Source organism: Chroicocephalus ridibundus, chromosome Z (assembly GCF_963924245.1).
Source record: "Chroicocephalus ridibundus chromosome Z, bChrRid1.1, whole genome shotgun sequence".
NCBI lineage: Eukaryota > Metazoa > Chordata > Aves > Charadriiformes > Laridae > Chroicocephalus > Chroicocephalus ridibundus.
Window position 1 is genome coordinate 55,452,876 of NC_086316.1, and position 17,629 is coordinate 55,470,504.

At 40.1% G+C, this 17,629-nt stretch overlaps 1 protein-coding gene across 1 annotated transcript in view; it reads left to right on the forward strand.

Annotated features, from left to right (window-relative positions):
* The first annotated feature begins 16,438 nt into the window (after window positions 1-16,438).
* The window catches only part of GLDC (glycine decarboxylase), a 45,845-nt gene continuing 44,654 nt past the window's right edge, over window positions 16,439-17,629 (forward strand). The window contains exons 1-2 of the mRNA XM_063320604.1: window positions 16,439-16,789; window positions 16,910-16,988. Of these exons, the coding sequence (XP_063176674.1) occupies window positions 16,454-16,789; window positions 16,910-16,988 (415 nt within the window). The 5' untranslated portion in view covers window positions 16,439-16,453. The remainder of the gene's footprint in view (window positions 16,790-16,909; window positions 16,989-17,629) is intronic.

The window sequence follows — 17,629 nt, forward strand, 5'->3', positions numbered from 1 at the left end:
TCTGACACTTAATTGAATTTTTATGTTGTTTTTTCTATCCATAAAACAATGAAGAATAGCATTTGCTGTACTGGAATTAAACAAGGATTAAATGAGTAAAGTTTCTGATGTGTGTAGAGTATTATTTTCATCTTGGTGTATTTTGACTTTATTAAGAATGCACAAAGTGACTTTGTTAAAAGGAAAAGACTAAAATCAGTCATGGAATAAATACTAGTTGCAGGCTGATACATATGATTTACAAGTTATGAAGGGAAGCACATCCAGTAAGTGGGTATATTGTGAATGCAGTTTTTAAAAAAGTGTATGAACACTTCTGAAAATCTTTTTTTCTGGTCTTTCTGTTTTTGTAGCATTTTAAAAATTCAGCTTCTTATGTTGATTGCTTTTTATTAGTCTATTTCTGTATACCCTTTCCCTATCTTACTTTCAATCACATTACTCTGCCTTCCTATGTGAACTCCCAATCCTGGTAAGAGATTTTGAATTTGAGATTTGAATCTCAAATCTCAAAATCTTCAAAAGAGATTTGAACCTCGTGTTCCAGTTTAGTACTGCAATAGGACAGGTTTCTGTACTTACAGTAAATTGGGATGGAGGGTGACGCTTGGGGTTCTTTTGTTGTTTTTCCCCACCACTGTGCAGTGGTGGAATATTTACTAATCTGCTGGATATTGACAGGACATATGTCAACACATAACACTTCTGAAGAGCACATTCTTTATTTTTATTCTGCCTGGTTTTTAAGACATAAAGGGACTTTCAAACATCTGTCCAGGGTAATGATGGCATTTTAAGAGAGAGTAGTCCAAGGTTTTTAGCTTGAATGACATCAGTGATGGCTCTAATCCGGGGGTCATCCAAGGAAAGATAAAGGGTCAGAAATTCCACAAAAATGGGTGTCTTTCATCAGCTTAATTCTCTTGCAGTTTCTGCCTTTTCACACAAATGTGCAAAATGTGACAGAGTACCAGTTTAGCTCTAAATTCCCATTTGCCGCTCAGTGGGATGTATTCAAAGCAGAAGGTAGTACCTCTGTCATGTATATAAAAAATCCTGGCAAAATGTGGGATTACTTCTGGAGTTGCCCTCTGAGAAGAGATTTTGAGAAGAGGAAGTTTTAAGCCCAATATCTGCCCATTTTCTCTGCAGCACCCATGTGACTTCACTGAGTTTTGAGAGTTTCGTGTGCACAAAAGACTAACCCAGGATAATGACAATGTGAAGATGAATATTAAAACAAGAAGGAAGAATTTTTTTTAGGTTTGGGACAAACCCATTTTATTGGGTTTGCATAGCTGGCTTGCATAGCCGGCATAGCTTCTAATTTTTTTAACTGGATTAAAATCTTAGGACATCATAGAATTAATTACAGGACCAGAATCTCAAATTAGAACTTCAGTTAAAATGAGTAAGCCAGCTGTCTGTGCAGGTTTTTGAGAGCACACACTCCTGAATTAGTGTTACTGTGTTTATACCTTTTATTTGATTTTTAAAAGAAGCAAATTCATCATTTGATCTCAGAGCCTATTGCTACAAGCAATATTATTTTCCAGCTGAACCACAGCTAACATGCCTTTTATTCTTTTTTCTTTGTGTCCCTTTTATCGCTTCAGTGTGCTCTTCCATGTGTTGCAAAGTACAGATGGTGAAATGCATTGGGTCACGCAATGTTGTCTGTTAATTCTTTTGTGAGCTGTGGCGCCAGCTAATCCCCATTTTTAAATTTCTGATGTGTTCTGTGCAGTCACTTTCTTTTGGTTTAACCATTATGCCTGAAATAAAGAATGGCTCTTAACAGCTAAAAGTCAAAGGCATTGAGCCTAATTGTTCTTCCACAGACATTCATGGAATTAATTGGCTTCAATCATACAAAAAAGAATAGCAAAAAGGAAAAAATTACCCACTGTTTTACACAGTGATAAAGTCTTCACAAATATGAGAAACAAAGCTACATCAGACGGCTACAGCGTGTACAGAAGAGCGCATGCTCCAAATAGATGCTCAAATGTACTCGACGGGATATTTTAGTATAATGAAAAAGGGGAAGGGAACAGTGAGTGACAGAGAAGCAAACAATGTTAGTAGGGGTCGCAGATGTAGGAAATGATATATGGTATTGCTACAAACATCCTAAAGAACTCTCTTGGCTCAAGACTAACAGTATGAAGACTATTAACTTGTGGGAAGAAAATGAGGAGGGAACTATGCGCCTAACTTAATTGTAGCACTGCTGAAGTAACCCAATTAGAATAAAACAGTAAAATTGCTAAAACATACATGCAAGTCCTGATGTTGGGCTGCACCCAAAAACTGCTTTCCAAAATGTAGCTTGATAATTAAATGTGACATTCTATGCATTTCAAAGGTATGGCCAAACAGAAGCTGGGCCTTTTCACAGTGTACAGTGTCATCTTTTGCTCTCTGCTCCTAAATGTGGTGGGCAGTGGGTGGTGTTTGTGTTGAATATGGGGTATTTCTCTTAACACAGTTTAGGTCAATCCAACAGCATGCCTCTACTGAGATGAGATCACATTTCTTTTACGCGCAGCCCCACACACTTGCTTACATCACTTATCTTGCATCAGCTCTGGAGCTTACTAGACCCTCCATTTGAGTTGACTCATCTTATTAATCAAGTGATTAAAAAAAATAATTTTCTGATAGATTAGGAGATTGAATCAGTACATAGAAAGGCCTCTTCAGTGCAGAGATGTCACAAAAGCACTAGGCACCTGGTGTGAACAGAAGGCTATGTGACATCTTTCATTTTCAGTAGTGATCAGTGCAAGGCATCACTAATTATGTGGTTCTCATTGTCCGTCTGCATCCTTTTATTAGTACCACTTTTCATTTGTTTGTCTCTTAAACTCTTTTTATATATTTAAAAATATATTTTAAAATAGCACTTCACTCAATCATTTCTGTTCAGATTAAAGGAGATACTGTTAAGAAATCTGATTAATGAGAAGAGTCTCACACCCTACAACAACAACTGGGTAGAAGGAAGCTAAGTCCTTTCATAGTTGTAGGCTGTGCTTCTCTGCTATCCAGTTTAAAAGGCATTCTGGGAATTCCTACATTCTTTAGAAAAAGTCCTGCTAACAGTATCCAGCTGTAGATGGAAATACCTTTTTTCCCTTCCTTTTTTGGTGGTCTTGCTGAGAGAGAGATCACATGAATACACGTTTGATTTATACAGAAATTAAATGAGCTGCTCTGAGCTTCCCATCTTTCCTAACATCCTGCAACCCCAGCATTCTTAGCCTCTCTGTCAAATTGCTGTAAACACTCCTATGTAATAACAGTTACTGTACCCTGCAACATTGCTGCTTATTTGCGGTTGCAACCACACAAGGAACTTGGTAAGCTGGGGAAAAAAAGAGAAATCGAAAAAAAAGGGAAATCAAAAAAAAAGGAAGGCAAGCTTACAAACAGATGGGACACTGACGAGGCACTGGTTAACACTGAGAATACTTGGCCCCAGCATTGCCAGAAGGTACTGCATTCCTCTACTCCAAGGCAAAATGAAATACAGGTTAGGTCTGACAGCTATGGCAACCAGCTCTCATGAGTGTCACTATTGGACGCTCATCAGATTTCTAATAGTCATCAGACTACACTAATTGGCAGTGTAAGAGCAAATGGCAAGACGTGGTTTATGGTTTGTGAAGCTTTGAAACAGCCTACTCCAAAGTGTTGACATGAACCTGCCTTATATATTTCTCTTCCTTTTGAGGTTGGAAGAAGGCTACAAAAAAAACAATCTCGAATGCCTGTTACTTATTTTCATATATCTTGTAAGTAAGTGTTTTCAGGTTAATTTACAGATGGTTTTACAAAGAATGAAATCCAAATGATTGAGGACCTGACTCTGGCAAAATGAAGAATCCTGTACAATAAAGTCCATTTTCCCTACTCCAGCCAAAACTATTGAAAGACACTTAAGGCATTTTAGGTTACTACTCTTATTTTAGTAAATGGAAATCCTAACACTAAGACTGCAATTTCAGTAGATAACGTGTGGATCTAACAGCTTCTCCCTCTCTCACTTTGAGACACTCCCACCACTTTCTAGACTTCTTTGTTAGCTGATCAAGATCATTAACTAAGCAGAAAACTAACCCAGAAAAAGAAAGATGGTTTCCTGCATGATTAGCAAGATGAAATGATTCATCATCCAAGAAGGAGGAGGAAGCTCACAAATGAGAACAGGAAAAAAAAAGATGGAAAAGTAAAGTTTCCTCTTTCTTAACAAGAGAGTTACTGCAGCACTAGACATAAGACTTTTCATGTCTTATCAACAAATAACTTACAGTTAACTTAAAAAAAATTGTAATGCTGAATTATGTATCAATACGATATTATGGTACAGTAGAACACTAAAGCTAGTTTTCCCAAATAATACAGCGATAGTGAAATCTAATACCACAAGTAGCAGAGGAGGAAGACAGTAATCATAACTAGACTTGCTAGGTATTGCTTATTGTATGAGGGGTTTTTAAAAGCAAAGATTATAGTTACCTCTATAGAGACCCATGTGCATTAGAATTTATGCCTATGGGTTTGAAGAAAAGAAGGTGGCTTAATCAGTGCCATTATTTTGATACACAGAATATAAAAATATGAGCTATTAAGTAGTTTATATGTAAAGATGTGTAAAAACAGAAGATGAAATGTAAATAAAGAGTGCGTGGTTGTGTTTAGTGAGGTCTCAGACTGGTGTTTCTACCTATAAGAAGGAGGAAAGAAGGTAAGTGTTATTAAGCAAAGGTAGTAACAGAGCAAGGGGGATGCTGCTGTAAAAGAAAACTGAAGAAAACAAAAGGAAAATGGGAACAGCAGAGCAGAACCTAGAAACCAAAAGAAGTAGAAAAAGGAAAGGTATATAAGGGGAAAAAAACAAAAGAGCTAAGACAAGGGTAATTTTAGTCTGTAGAAACTAGACTCTCTGAAATGCACTAATACCTTCATTTTCCCAGCTTGAGCATCAAAGGCAAGTTTTTGAAATAATCTGATTTCTAGGATTCTGCCTGCTGCCATGTGGTGTAGCTGCTGGGTGCAAGCCTGAACAGAGTTTGGAGGATGGAGCACCAATCTCCTATTCCTGCACTAAAGCACTGATTATAGGAAAAGGTTGCCAGTACAGCAAGTAAATTTCTTCCCTGTTTGGCAGAGTTTATGCCAGAAGGAAGAAGGATTTGAAAATTTTTTTCAGTATCCTTCCTGTTATTCTGGGTAGAAAAGTATTAAATACATTAATTCCCCTTCTTGCCTAGTTGATTTCTTCACCTCTTTACAAACATTACCAGTTAAAAAATTACAAACACTATGAGTTTGTAACTCATGGCAATTTTTAATACTTTTTCTGGCTGTTTATTTTTTGTCATCTGAAGCTCAACAAACTTCAAAGTATAATCAAGCCCATTTCATGGGTACATATGTCATCCGAAAAGTTACGATCACTGGTAGAACAAAATGCCACCCTTAAGAAAAAATTGAAAAGATTCGATCTCACATAGTTAGACAACTATATAGTCTGACAGCCATCTCTCTTGAATAGTGAGAAGCTGGAAACACTTTTGTTTCATTGGGCTCTAGCACCAACCCTTGGACCGCTTAACTGATCTAGAGGGCTAAAGAGAGGTAGGACAAAACAACCACGTCCATTACAGAAGAATATAAAAGTATAAAAGCATGGGAAACAAGCTGCACTTGGCACATGAGATGATCATGGGAAGGGAGATACTCAGCTTCTTATTTTTTATTTGTGGGGGAAAAAAATATAATGGTAGCTATCTACAAAGAGAAAAATATTCTATTCCATATAAAGTAAAAAGCAGTGGCAGTGTGTTAAAATAGAATATGAGTTGTTGGAAAAAACATATGAGCTATGGAAGATAGGATGGTAATGATTTAATTTTCACAGATTTTCGTGGAGCAGAAAGGTAAAAGGAAGGCACTTTGCTAATAAATCAAAATATTTTCATCCCCTAGTAAATACCAGTTCTGTATTTAACTGAAAATTAGGATCATTCAACAGTCCTGGATAAACAAAAAGTACAAAATATTGGCCACATTTCAGAACAAAATTGACCAAGTTTGAAAGATAGGAAGCATTAAAATAGTGCTTTTCATTGGTGTTAGTTCTAAAAACAGCTATGAAACAAATATTTCTCACCCTGTTTATTGTTATTTTTGAAACTGGCATGGTATCCATTACAGCTCTGTGAACTATTTGTATATCTGTCTAAATCAATGCAAAGTGGCGCTCAAATTTAACATACCGTTCTTTGACAAGCCCAAGCACATGCTGATAGTATTTACTTACCAGTGAAGCAGGCAGACCGTCTCCCACCAAAAGCTCTCCCTCACTCCATCCCCATGGCCTTTCCATGGCCCTTTAGCTCCCTGAAGCCCTCTAAAACTGGCAAAGAGGAATACTGAGATACATCGGGAGGCAAGGATTGTGAAGAGGGTTAGGATTTATTCAACCCGTAACAAGTGTAAAGGAAATAGTTTATAAACCAACAGCGTTCTGCTTCTAAATCCACTATCAAAACAAATTCAGCAAGTTCTGCAGGGCAGAGGAGCATATAGTGAGATATGACTGGATCATTGCGGGGGAAAGGGATGGGGGTCAAGACACAGATTTTTTTGGGGGGGGGGGAGTTGGAGACACAAGGGATGTTAGATTTTACATTAACTTTTAAATTCTTGCAAAGAGTTTTGTTTTCTCTGTTAAGTATAATCATATGACTGACAGTATGTTGGACTCTACTGGGTCTTTTTTAAACAGATGATGAAGAATCCCATTCATGAGAACTGGAAAAAGAAATAACCAGTTTTACATTATTTACTAGTGAATAGTTTACTTCATATTTTATAGGGCAGCAAATAAATCTATGCAAGTGGCTTAAGGTACCCACAGGGAGAGTTCTGAGATGTTTTGCGTTCTTATCTGCACAGATACAGATGTATCTGCATTGACTTCTGAATGGGACTAAAAGACAATTAAAATCATCTTAGAAGGAAAAATAATCCTTCAAGCTGTAATTCTCAGATTTTTTTAGTTAAACAGAGTGTTGTAAATTCTCCGTTTTTCACTGGACGACCATCTATTTTATTGAACATTTAATTGTTGTGTTCATAAATTTTACTGTTCATGTATGTTTTCATAGATCAGTTACTCTTGCTCTGCAGGTCATTATAGTGCTTTAAAGTGTCTTAACTCTGTGTAATTATTTCAGGTCTCCTCATCCATTGTCCTTTTCTTCTATTATTTTCTACTTAGTAATTACTGAAATTTTCAAGCTAGTTCATGAACTAGAGAAATGTGACACATATTACTTGGTACTGGTCAGAAATTTAAAATGGAAGGTAATAATTTTTCAGGTTCTACTATCTACTTCTTAATAATGGGTGACCTGACTTTAATTCTTTGATTATTTCATATATGACTAAAGGAGTTAATACAATGAGATATGACCAGGGAAACAGAATCTATTTTTTGCATTTCATTGCCACTATTGCATTTTATTACTTTAAGAGTTTCTGAGTACTAAGTCCCATTTAACTGTGTATATTGCTTACCTTGATTAAAAATTGCTTAGGCAAGAAGATACAGTCTGTATTAGTCAATGCTCCTTGCCCACTGTTTTCCCTGCTACTGAGCCTAGACTGTTTCTTGAAAAGACTTATTTCGCTCTTGTAATTATATCCTAGAGTTGATGTTCATCAACAGAGGGCAAGTATTCTGTTGAAGCAGTAAGGAGTATCATTGGGTTTTTGTTTCTGGAAGCTCCTTGTGCTCAGATGAGGAAGTGCAATTGTGCTCTTTCCCTCTGAAAAATTTTCATAGACCCTGCTTCTGGGTTATGTTAACCTTAATCAAGTAAAAAGTAAAGGTGAGTTGGTCCTATTATTTATTTCAGCTTTTTAAAAAGATTGCCAAAGACAGAGTTGCATAATGCCATTTTGCAACTGGTAAACGTAAGCACAGAGAAGATACATTTTAAATATTTGCACTTAGGCAGGCTAATATATTAGCACTGTTAGAAGATGGTGATCTCTAATGTTCTCATCACTACAGTAATAAATTAACAGACTGCTTTTAATCAATTCAGTGTCCATTGGAAAATCAAGATACACATTTCAGATTAATCCATGGATAACAGGTACAGTGTTTCATAAGAGCAGACGTAATATGAAACTATATAATTTTCAGATGCTAGTTCTATGGAAATTCTAACTCCCTTTTGCTTCTGTTCATCTATTAGTTAACGTTTTGCCATGTCACTCGTTGAGAGAATGGCTGTAATGCAAAACTTATATGTGATAGCAGGCCCTTTCCATGTCATTATGTTAAAATACAGCAAAGGAATTCTTAGTAGCATCTGAGATTTCTCAGATTCCCCCATCATTGTGTACTGCCATGCTATTTTAATTACAGAATATGACCTATCTGCTATATTTTGCATCCAAACAAAATGAAACACTAAAAATCATGAAGATTTAGGATTTCCTCTGCAGGTTTCATCTAGTCTCTAGATATATGTATTGGAATATATTTTTAGAATATTTAAAGTCACTGTTGTCTCCCTAGGACACATAACTTATTTAGCAAATAGGCAGTTACTTGATTTATTATTTTTTTTTCCTCAGCACTACAGTTACTATTATCCTTAACTCCCCTTAGCTCTTTTCTCTTATTCCTCGACACTGCTCAGTCCTGTCTCGATCCCTGCTCTCATTGGTTGCTTATTCCATCACCCTCCTTCCACATAAACCATACAGACAGTGACCAGCATTTCGTGTCAACTGTGGTCTGTAAAGTAGATAACCCAAGCTGCGTTTTTCAGCTCGTTACTGCAGTCTAGCTTTCCAGTTGCTCCCCAAGGTCTGAGCATTGTTCCTTCCCCACCTGAGACAGGACTTTCCCTCACCATACTCCACAAAATAACAAATTTCTGAATTAGTTGAGGCTCATTATCACGTTAAAGAGTTCTGTTAAGAGGAGAAGTGTGTTAATGCACCACTGCACTGAACCATTATTGCACGGCTCTGGCCAGAGCTGCAGAATCACAGCTGTACAAATCATGTGCAAGCCCTGAGGGATTCAGGGAGCATAAGTGAACGGTCGGTCATGGTCAGATCATGCCATCTCAAAGTAAAGCATGCTTACTGTAGCTGGAATGTTTACAGCAGGTATGGCTGAGTCCTAAGAAGCCTCTAGGAAGTGTGAACTGATCTGTTTAAAAGCTTATATTTTAGCCATGTTTGGTAGTTTTACTTTCCGTTTTTTTAACAGAAACAGCAAAAAGATATCTAATACCAGAACTAAGCCATTGCAACATTTCAAGCTTTTTCTAAGTTATATGTTAACTAAGACATTATGTAACATTAAAGTATTTATTCAGTTTTGATTTCAGAGCCAGATTCTTCAGTGCTGATTCAATCCTGGTCTATGTTTAAGAGCTCACATAGCTGTATTCATTAGGACTTTGTAAAATATCAGGTACTTTAATCAATTCCAAATGTACTTCAAGAAGATAGCTGAACCAATCTTAGCAGCTGCTGGTTGGTTATCAGAAGAACCAGTTCCATTTCTTTCACTCAACTATGCTGGTTGTGCAGTCTTGCTTCCTACATTGTGCTGACCATGATGATCATCTTCTATGATCCATTAGCAGGCCAGATAAACTTATTCGACCAAATAACCTTTTTAGGCTGGACTTGGTATAATGAAATCTTAGATTGATTCAATCAATTAAACTTCATCTGCAGCTATATGGGCTAATCTGTGTATATGTAGGTATAGTCACATTGTGTTCAAACAAAATGCCGTGACTGATTATAGGCCACCTACAACCTGAGAGAAAATATATTTTGATGGAATCACTTATTTCGTTTGCAGAACTGGTTTAAGCAATATCTTAAAATCATAAATCATGACAGCATCCCACTTTAAGCAGATAAGGACTCAAAAACTCCTGTAGAAGCTTTGCGGTGTAAGGAACTGCAAGATTCCTTCTTCCCAAATCTTGTGCGTTGAGCTGCAAAGGGGAAAGAGGTATGCCCTTATTGGAGTTTCTATGATTTATAAGGAGGACTTCATAAATCTTTACCTCAAACAGGGCAGAGGAAAATGGCTTTGTAATTGATATGCTATAGCTAAGTGATTCTGTTCAAACTCTGGAAAAGACAAAAACACTGAAAGATGAGCTGTGACCTGATCTTGCAAAGGGGGGAGGATTTTTATTCAATGTTTTTCAAACTAATGTTTGGTTTCATTAACACCTGTTAAACTGAAGATCCAGACAGCTGGGATCTGAGATCTTTTTTTCTGAAGAAAAGTTAAGTTTTTGCTGAAGCTGTTGTTTCAGCAGTTTGAATTGGTGTGCTATCTGAAGTATGAACAAACTTTATAATTCCATTTCTAATGCAAAAATAATAAACCCCCATACATATGCAAAAGTGAGTCTTCTGAAAAATAACCTTTTAGACTTCCTGAATTTTCAAAATCTGCGTACTTTGTTGCATAATACCTTTAACTCCTAGATAAGAATAAGAGAGGACAGATGTTTATTTCCCAAAGAATATCTCAGTACCTTGTCGTCATGATACACCTGTTAGGGTCAGCAGTATACAGGCCTCTTTGTGCCAGAGAGAACTTTTTTATTGCCTAATAAAACTAGATTGGGCAAGAGAAGTTCTTGCAATGCAATGTCTATTACATAGGTCTTCCTAATAGATAACATCTACTGATATAAAGTATTTGTATAGGCAATGCTCTAATCATATAGTCATATTCAGTATTTAAAAGCCAATGGACACAAATAACATGATAAGAGGTTTAACGTATCCAGTATTAAGTAACTAAATTTGCATTCAAGGTCTATCAAGCTTACCTTTGAACCAAGTTAAAAAAGAGCAAGAGACAAAAAGAAAGACTAGAAAAACACCCACTCAGCAGCAAATAATTCTGACTTTGTAAGAAAAACAGTGTAGATCCTCCTGGCCTTCTCCTTTAGAAGATTTACAGAGGTGAGTGGTAGACTTTTGTAAGGATTGCCAGGAGATTTTGACAAATACATCTGTTAGAAATGGCAGTGATAACAAGGAAAAAAAAATTTAAAAAATCCACAACAACAAAACCACATATTCCATTGTAATCCGACAGTTTTCAGGAAGGAGAGGTGTTTTGCATGGAGACGCGGCAGCAGCTGGCCTGCTTGGCCATGCCAGAGATGTCTGGCAGTTCAGTTAGTCACAGCATGAGGGAGCAAGGTGGCAGGCAGAGAACAAACCAGTGATGTTTGAAGTTAATTCATTTTATCTTCTCTGTGGATATCCCCAACTCCAAACATAAAAGGCAATGGCACAGCAAAAATGTTTAACTTGTGTTGAAGGGTTAAGAGACCTTTTGTTTGCCAGAGGACTGGAATAATTCAGGAGTTTTTAAAATAATTCAAAAGCCTGTAGGCAAAGGCAAGCTAACCGTATGGTTGTCTCAGCTGTTAGAGGAGAAAGTCAGGGCCCCAAGTGCATCTGTAGGACCTACTGGCCCTGACCAGCCTCACACAGGGCACCCACTGCCTGTGAACCCAGGGTCTTCATTTTGTCTCAGCCCCAAGCCCTCAGCTATCTTGCCAGAGTGCTGGTCTACAGACTAGCCTGGCCCTGCGGTCTGGATGGACCTCAAACCTACACGGTAGCTAGCTTCTCTCCTGGATGTGTTCCTCAGATGTCCGTTGTCCACTGTCTAGCCCTGACTGCTGAATGGACTTCAGATTCAACCCAAAACCTTGTCCCTAGTCCTGTCTCTGGTCTCATCTCCTTTTGCTCCTGCCTGGAGTCCCTGGGTGGACCCTTGACCTGGTTCATCACTTGCCTGAGACTGTCAGTGGATCCAACTGCAAGCATCTCTTTCACCCTGCTGTGACCAGACCCTGTGGGACCATGCCCTGCCAGGGACAACCCTGCCTGCTCTGGAGTCACCCCTTACTCCTGGAGCACCTGCCCTGAGGGAAAAGCAGGTCCTTGCTGCTCCGTGACAGAGGAAACAGAGAAACCTTGTACCTTAAAAACCTTCAGACACTTGCCTTCTTCAGCCATTTGCCCACACAAGAAGTGGGATTGGAAGGACTTTACTCCAAGGTAAATTTTGAAGGATACTTAGATGATCCTATCTCCCACACCTCTTAGGGATTTTTTTTAACTTCTTTTCCTTCTCCTTTCTTTTCTTTCTTCACAGCCCTTTACTTCCTTATCAGACCTCTCTGTGTCATTCTTCCCTGTCAAAAAGATCATGCTAGCAGTTTATTTGATATGAGAAAGGAACCTATATCTGATATTTAAACATCAACAGGAAAGGTAGCAGATTTTATATCCACCTGCATCTGTAAATGTATATCTAAGAAATATACAGAGCTCAAATAGTTTTGCTTGCTACATTAATTCTGAAGAGGAGAAATGCATGCATTTGATTTCACAGAATTTGTTGTACCAATATTTAATTATTATTCCTTTGTGATATGAAATATACTTTGAGATTTATGATATGGAGTTGTAGAATATTCTAAGTCTGTTGTATTGACTTAGCAAGTGTGGAACATAGCAGATTTGTTAAGGATTATATTTCCAACACCACAACTAAAATGAAACCTGCACCCTGAAGATGCTGAAGGTATGGATGTGCATGTGAGTAAAAACACTTACTTGGGAGGAAGCACAGTTCAGTTTCACTTTAGCTCCAGTTTATCAAATAACTGAAAACAAATAAATTTGAAATTGCAATTACACCTCTAATCAAGGTGCAGGGATACTTCTGCGTTCAGAACAAATAAAATACTGTATCACTCAGGGACTGTCAGTTAAAGAAGGAACTGTCAGTTAAAGAAGATCTGCTTAAAAGCTTGAATATATATTGATATAACACTAAGATGTTTACATAGCAAACATCTCACTGAGGAAACTTGACTATGGCTCCTAAAGAAGCAACATGATACTGTGTTACCTGGTGTGATAATGTTGCCTAGTCTTTTGTGGAGGATGGAAGCCCGAAACCCAAACCTTTATGATCCATGAGAAATCCACCACGTCAGCTGTGTTATGTAGTAGTGCATATTTTATTTTATGATCAATGAAAAAACAGTAGCGGGTAAAGACTGCAAAAATGGCTCCTGGCCCTTTGGCAGCAGTGGCTGCATTGAGCTCCTGGGGCTATTATGGGGTTCAGAAATAGGTAGTTGACTGGTGATCTGCCCTCAGCATGACATTGCCTATCCTACTGCACGTTCTGATGTTTGTGCATCATATCATGAAAATGCTCTGTTAAGTTTAGGGACATGAAAACTGTTTCCTGGGTACACATTGCATGCTGTTCATGGAGCTCTTAAATTTTACTGGTGGGAAGGGATCAAAAAAACAAACAGGTGTCAATTCAGCCCTCATTTGGTAAATACTGGCATATGAAGATGTACTGGTGAGAACTAATTTCTCCCCACTAGTAGCAGTTGCTAACTGCTTGTGAAAGATGCATGATGTAGTGCTACTTCACTTAAATAGTAAGTTTAGGAATAAAATTAAGCAATTCCTAGCTTGATCTATTAGGTCAACACCTGTATTGTTCATTATGTGTAATGACAACTACATTTCATAAACAGAAAAAACTGTTGTAAAGATGTCTCAAATTAAAGGTAGCAATGTTTACAGTGCAAACCCAAAAGCAGGAACAACTGCATATTTTACCTTTTATTCTCTAAGGAATAAAATATTTTATTTGATAACAAGCATATGCATAAAATATACATAAAAATATGTTTGCAATCTGTTTTCATTTACATCTATAAGGATTGGTGGTGGGAAATGAGATTTTTATATATATGTATATATAAACCCTCCAAATCATTATTGGTAGAAATTTAGATGATCTTCAGTATTGAATTAGATACAGCTAAACTCTCCCACCTCTTGTGCCCCTGCATTTTAAGATTATTTTGTTATAAGAAAGGTAGAGTGTTAATGAGGGTGTTCTCTATCTGGATTGACGCTTAAAATAAGCTTGGCCATTAAGAGACCATTTGGTAGGCGTTCCTCACTTGATATATTAGAGACTTTTGAAAATACTGATGATGGCCAGTAACTTATCAGTGGAAGTGGTAATTTAAACTGCTAAAACCTTTCTTTCTGTTAAGGAATTTCTACAGAAAAAATCTTGCATCAGGGCAGAAGTCAGCATATGTCAGAGTCAGTCTGAAACTGAAACCCGCATGATTTGGGTTTTTTCACTTGTTGCAATCTCCTTAACATTATGAGTGCTTTTCATGACTTGAAGGAATAGTAGATTGAGAAAGAAAGTGACTACTCTTGAACAGTGAGCTGTTGTATTTATTCCACTAACAGTTTACATGGGTTCAATTGGCAGCTGAACAAATTTGGGAAAAAAGCACATTAGTAACTCCTAAATGCAGAAATCCCAGGATGCTAACTGACTGTAGAAGTATTGCAGAGTGGTATCAATACATCTTTTTGTCCTAGTCTTGTATTCCTCCTTAGGTAGCTGTAATTTGCCAGTGTTAGAAATAGGGTATTGTTACCGGTAACACTGCAGTCTGACCCATTCTTTGTGTTCTGTGATACAGTGGTGCAGAAGCATATCAGCTGGAATAGACTTTCAGCTTTGGGTGATAGGAGGGAACAGAAGTGAATCTTAAAAGAATACAACACAATTTTCTTATTGTGATAGCTCATGACTTAAACAAAAAACCAACATCAACAAAGAATCCAACACCACCCATAAACCTTGTAGTATTAGAACTGCAAAGAGTTTTTAACTAAATCACAACTGGAGTCAAGGCAGATTGCAGGAGTTTTGTCCTTCTTATTGTGGCATTCAAATAAAGCTAAAAAATATCACTGTTAAGAAGAGTACATATACCATGTCATTTTAATTTAAATTATACAGGGCATTCCTCTTCAGAGTTTTGTGCTTTATCTAACAAAACTGACATCCCTCGCAGCTACATAGCAAGTTGTTTGATATCAGCTCATTAGGCCAAGGCATATGCATCTTTGAGCTTTGCTCAGATAGCTTTAATAGCAAGACACTGGTTTGCAATCCTGTCCTCTCTTGCAGGAAGCCTTCCTTCTGCTGATGTACATGCAGAAAACAGCTGGGTTTTTTGGCTACGTACTTTGAAGTGATAGATTTCTTTGAAGCTACAAGACTAGCTAGGTTTTGTTGATTTGACGTCAAAGCTTCCTTTTCTATTGCATCTCTTGTTCAAGGTTCCTCTTTTGCTTGTTAAGGCCTTAATACAGTTTTCCGGAGGCAGCTAGAGAGCTGGCTAACTGATAAGCACTTAAGCCAGGCTTGTATCCCTGCCACAGTAATGGCACATACGCCATGCTAAGGTAAAGTCTGTCCTGAGTTTCTGAAGGAGAAAGCTTTAGCCATAGAGTGGCTTAAAAAATCACTCCAGAAGTGGTGGTTTCCAGATGAAGTGGGCACGCTGTGATGGTACTGCCTTGTTCAGTGGCACATCTCTCCAGTCTTCCTCCTCCCAGGCATAGCTTTCAAACTGAACTAAAACTGAGTTCAGTGAAACCAGGCACTTCAGTCATTACTCCAAAAATACACAGTGGTTAAAGTTACCAACACAACGGGGTAGTTTAGATAATTCAGATTATATCAGAGGAGTAATGCCATGTTTACTACAGAAATAGAGAGCTTGCGTGAGTCAATGATCTGTGGTGCAAAGTAAATTTATTTTTACGTTCATAAGTAGTGATTAGTTATCTCATTAAATTCAGAATACAGACAGTAAATCTGTGATACAATTAAGGTTAAATCAATGTATATCTAGGGAATGTGGTTTTCTCTTTCATTGTCCCTCTGTTTAAATGTTGATGCAAATACATGTCCTCAATGTTGCTACACGTTGTTCTGTTAATAAAGTTTGTAACTATGCTGGTATTATCTCAGAGATGCAGAACTGAAACAGAGGGGAAGGTGGGTTCCAGTTAACTTCTCTGCTCCCCAAGACTAACATCGCCAGAAGTTAAAGCAGTTGAACCCCCGCTCCAGCCCCACCGGTAACGGCTATAGAAAGTGGCGTGTACTATCCCTCCAAAAGCTAGCAACTTGAAAGCAAACGCACGCTCTGCTGCAGAAACACAGAAACCTTTTTTATTTTTCCACCCGAGCCAGGCTTTTGTGGAGAAAAACCCTGTTTCCTAGGAAAACCACCACCAGGCTCTGCCCAGGCGAGCCGGGAGGCAGCGCCGCCGCCCCGACCCCCCCCGACCCTGCCGGTCCCGTCCCGCCCGCGGGGATGCTCGGCAGCCGGGGCCGGGCGGAGCGGGGTCAGGGTCGCCCAGGGCGGCCCGGCGGCGAGGTGGGGGGGCGGGGGGACACGAACGGGCGGGCAGGTGGCGGCGAGGCGGGGCGATGGCGGCGCCGCCCCCGGGCCCCATTGGCGCCGGCGGTGGGGGGGCCGCGCCGCGCCGCCCCCCTGCTCTCAAAGTGTGGCTGCCCGGCGGCGGCGGCGGGGACAACGGCGGCGACATGCAGAGCTGCGGGCGCTGGTGGGGGCGGCTGGCGGCCCGCGGGGCGTCGCGGCACCTGCGGCCGGTGGCGGGGGGCGCCCAGCGGCGGTGGAACGGCGGTGGCGAGGCGTCGCGGTGCATCGAGCAGCTGCTGCCGCGGCACGATGACTTCTCCCGGCGGCACATCGGGCCGCGGGAGCGGGAGAAGCGGGAGATGCTGCGAGCTGTCGGGGTGCAGGTAGGTGCCGGCGACGTGCGGGGCTGGGGCGGAGAGCGGGGCGGCTGGTCCCCTGCCGGTGCGGGCTGCGCCGGCCCCGGGGCGGGGAGCTGCTAACGGCGTCGGGTCGCCTCTTTGCAGAGCGTCGAGGAGCTGATGGATAAAACCATCCCGGCCAGCATCCGTCTGCGGCGGCCGCTGAGGATGGAAGACCACGTCTGTAAGTGACCGCATGGCCAGGGGTGCCCCCGGTCGTCCCCCATCCCCCCCCTCCACCATCCCCGCGGGGCTCAGCCCTGCCCGCCCCGCCGCGGATCCCCCCCGCCACCAGCGACCCCCGGGCAGGACTTGGGGTGCCCTCCCCCCGCATCCCCCCAGCGTCCCCGCTGAAACGTGTGACGAACAGATCTCCCTGCTGAAGTAAAGTGCGGGATAAGACTTCAGTAGCCGTGGCGGTACCATCAGGGGCACTTCAGTCTTCACAGAGCCGCTCGGTAGAGTAGTTCGGCTGCTGCGTTTCTTGCTCTCGTGTTGGAAACCGGTAGGAAGACGTGTGTGGCAGCCCGGGGCTGCCCCAAAACCCATTTTTGGGCTCAAGTGACAAGGTGCCTTCACTTTGTTTCAAGAGTCTCGTAAGGAGGAAAAAGCGCAGCTAAAAATCATCCCCATAATGGGGACTGTGGCTTCAAATGGGCCGCTGTCTTTTGTTAGCTCTTACATTTCTGCAGGATTTCTTTGTTGTCATACCACCACCCCAATAATAACCTGCATATTCTAATAACAGGAAAACCCCGTGTCTCCGTATAGTGGGTACACAGTAGACTAGTGGCTAGCATTTCAAATCCGTCTGATCGAGGGAGA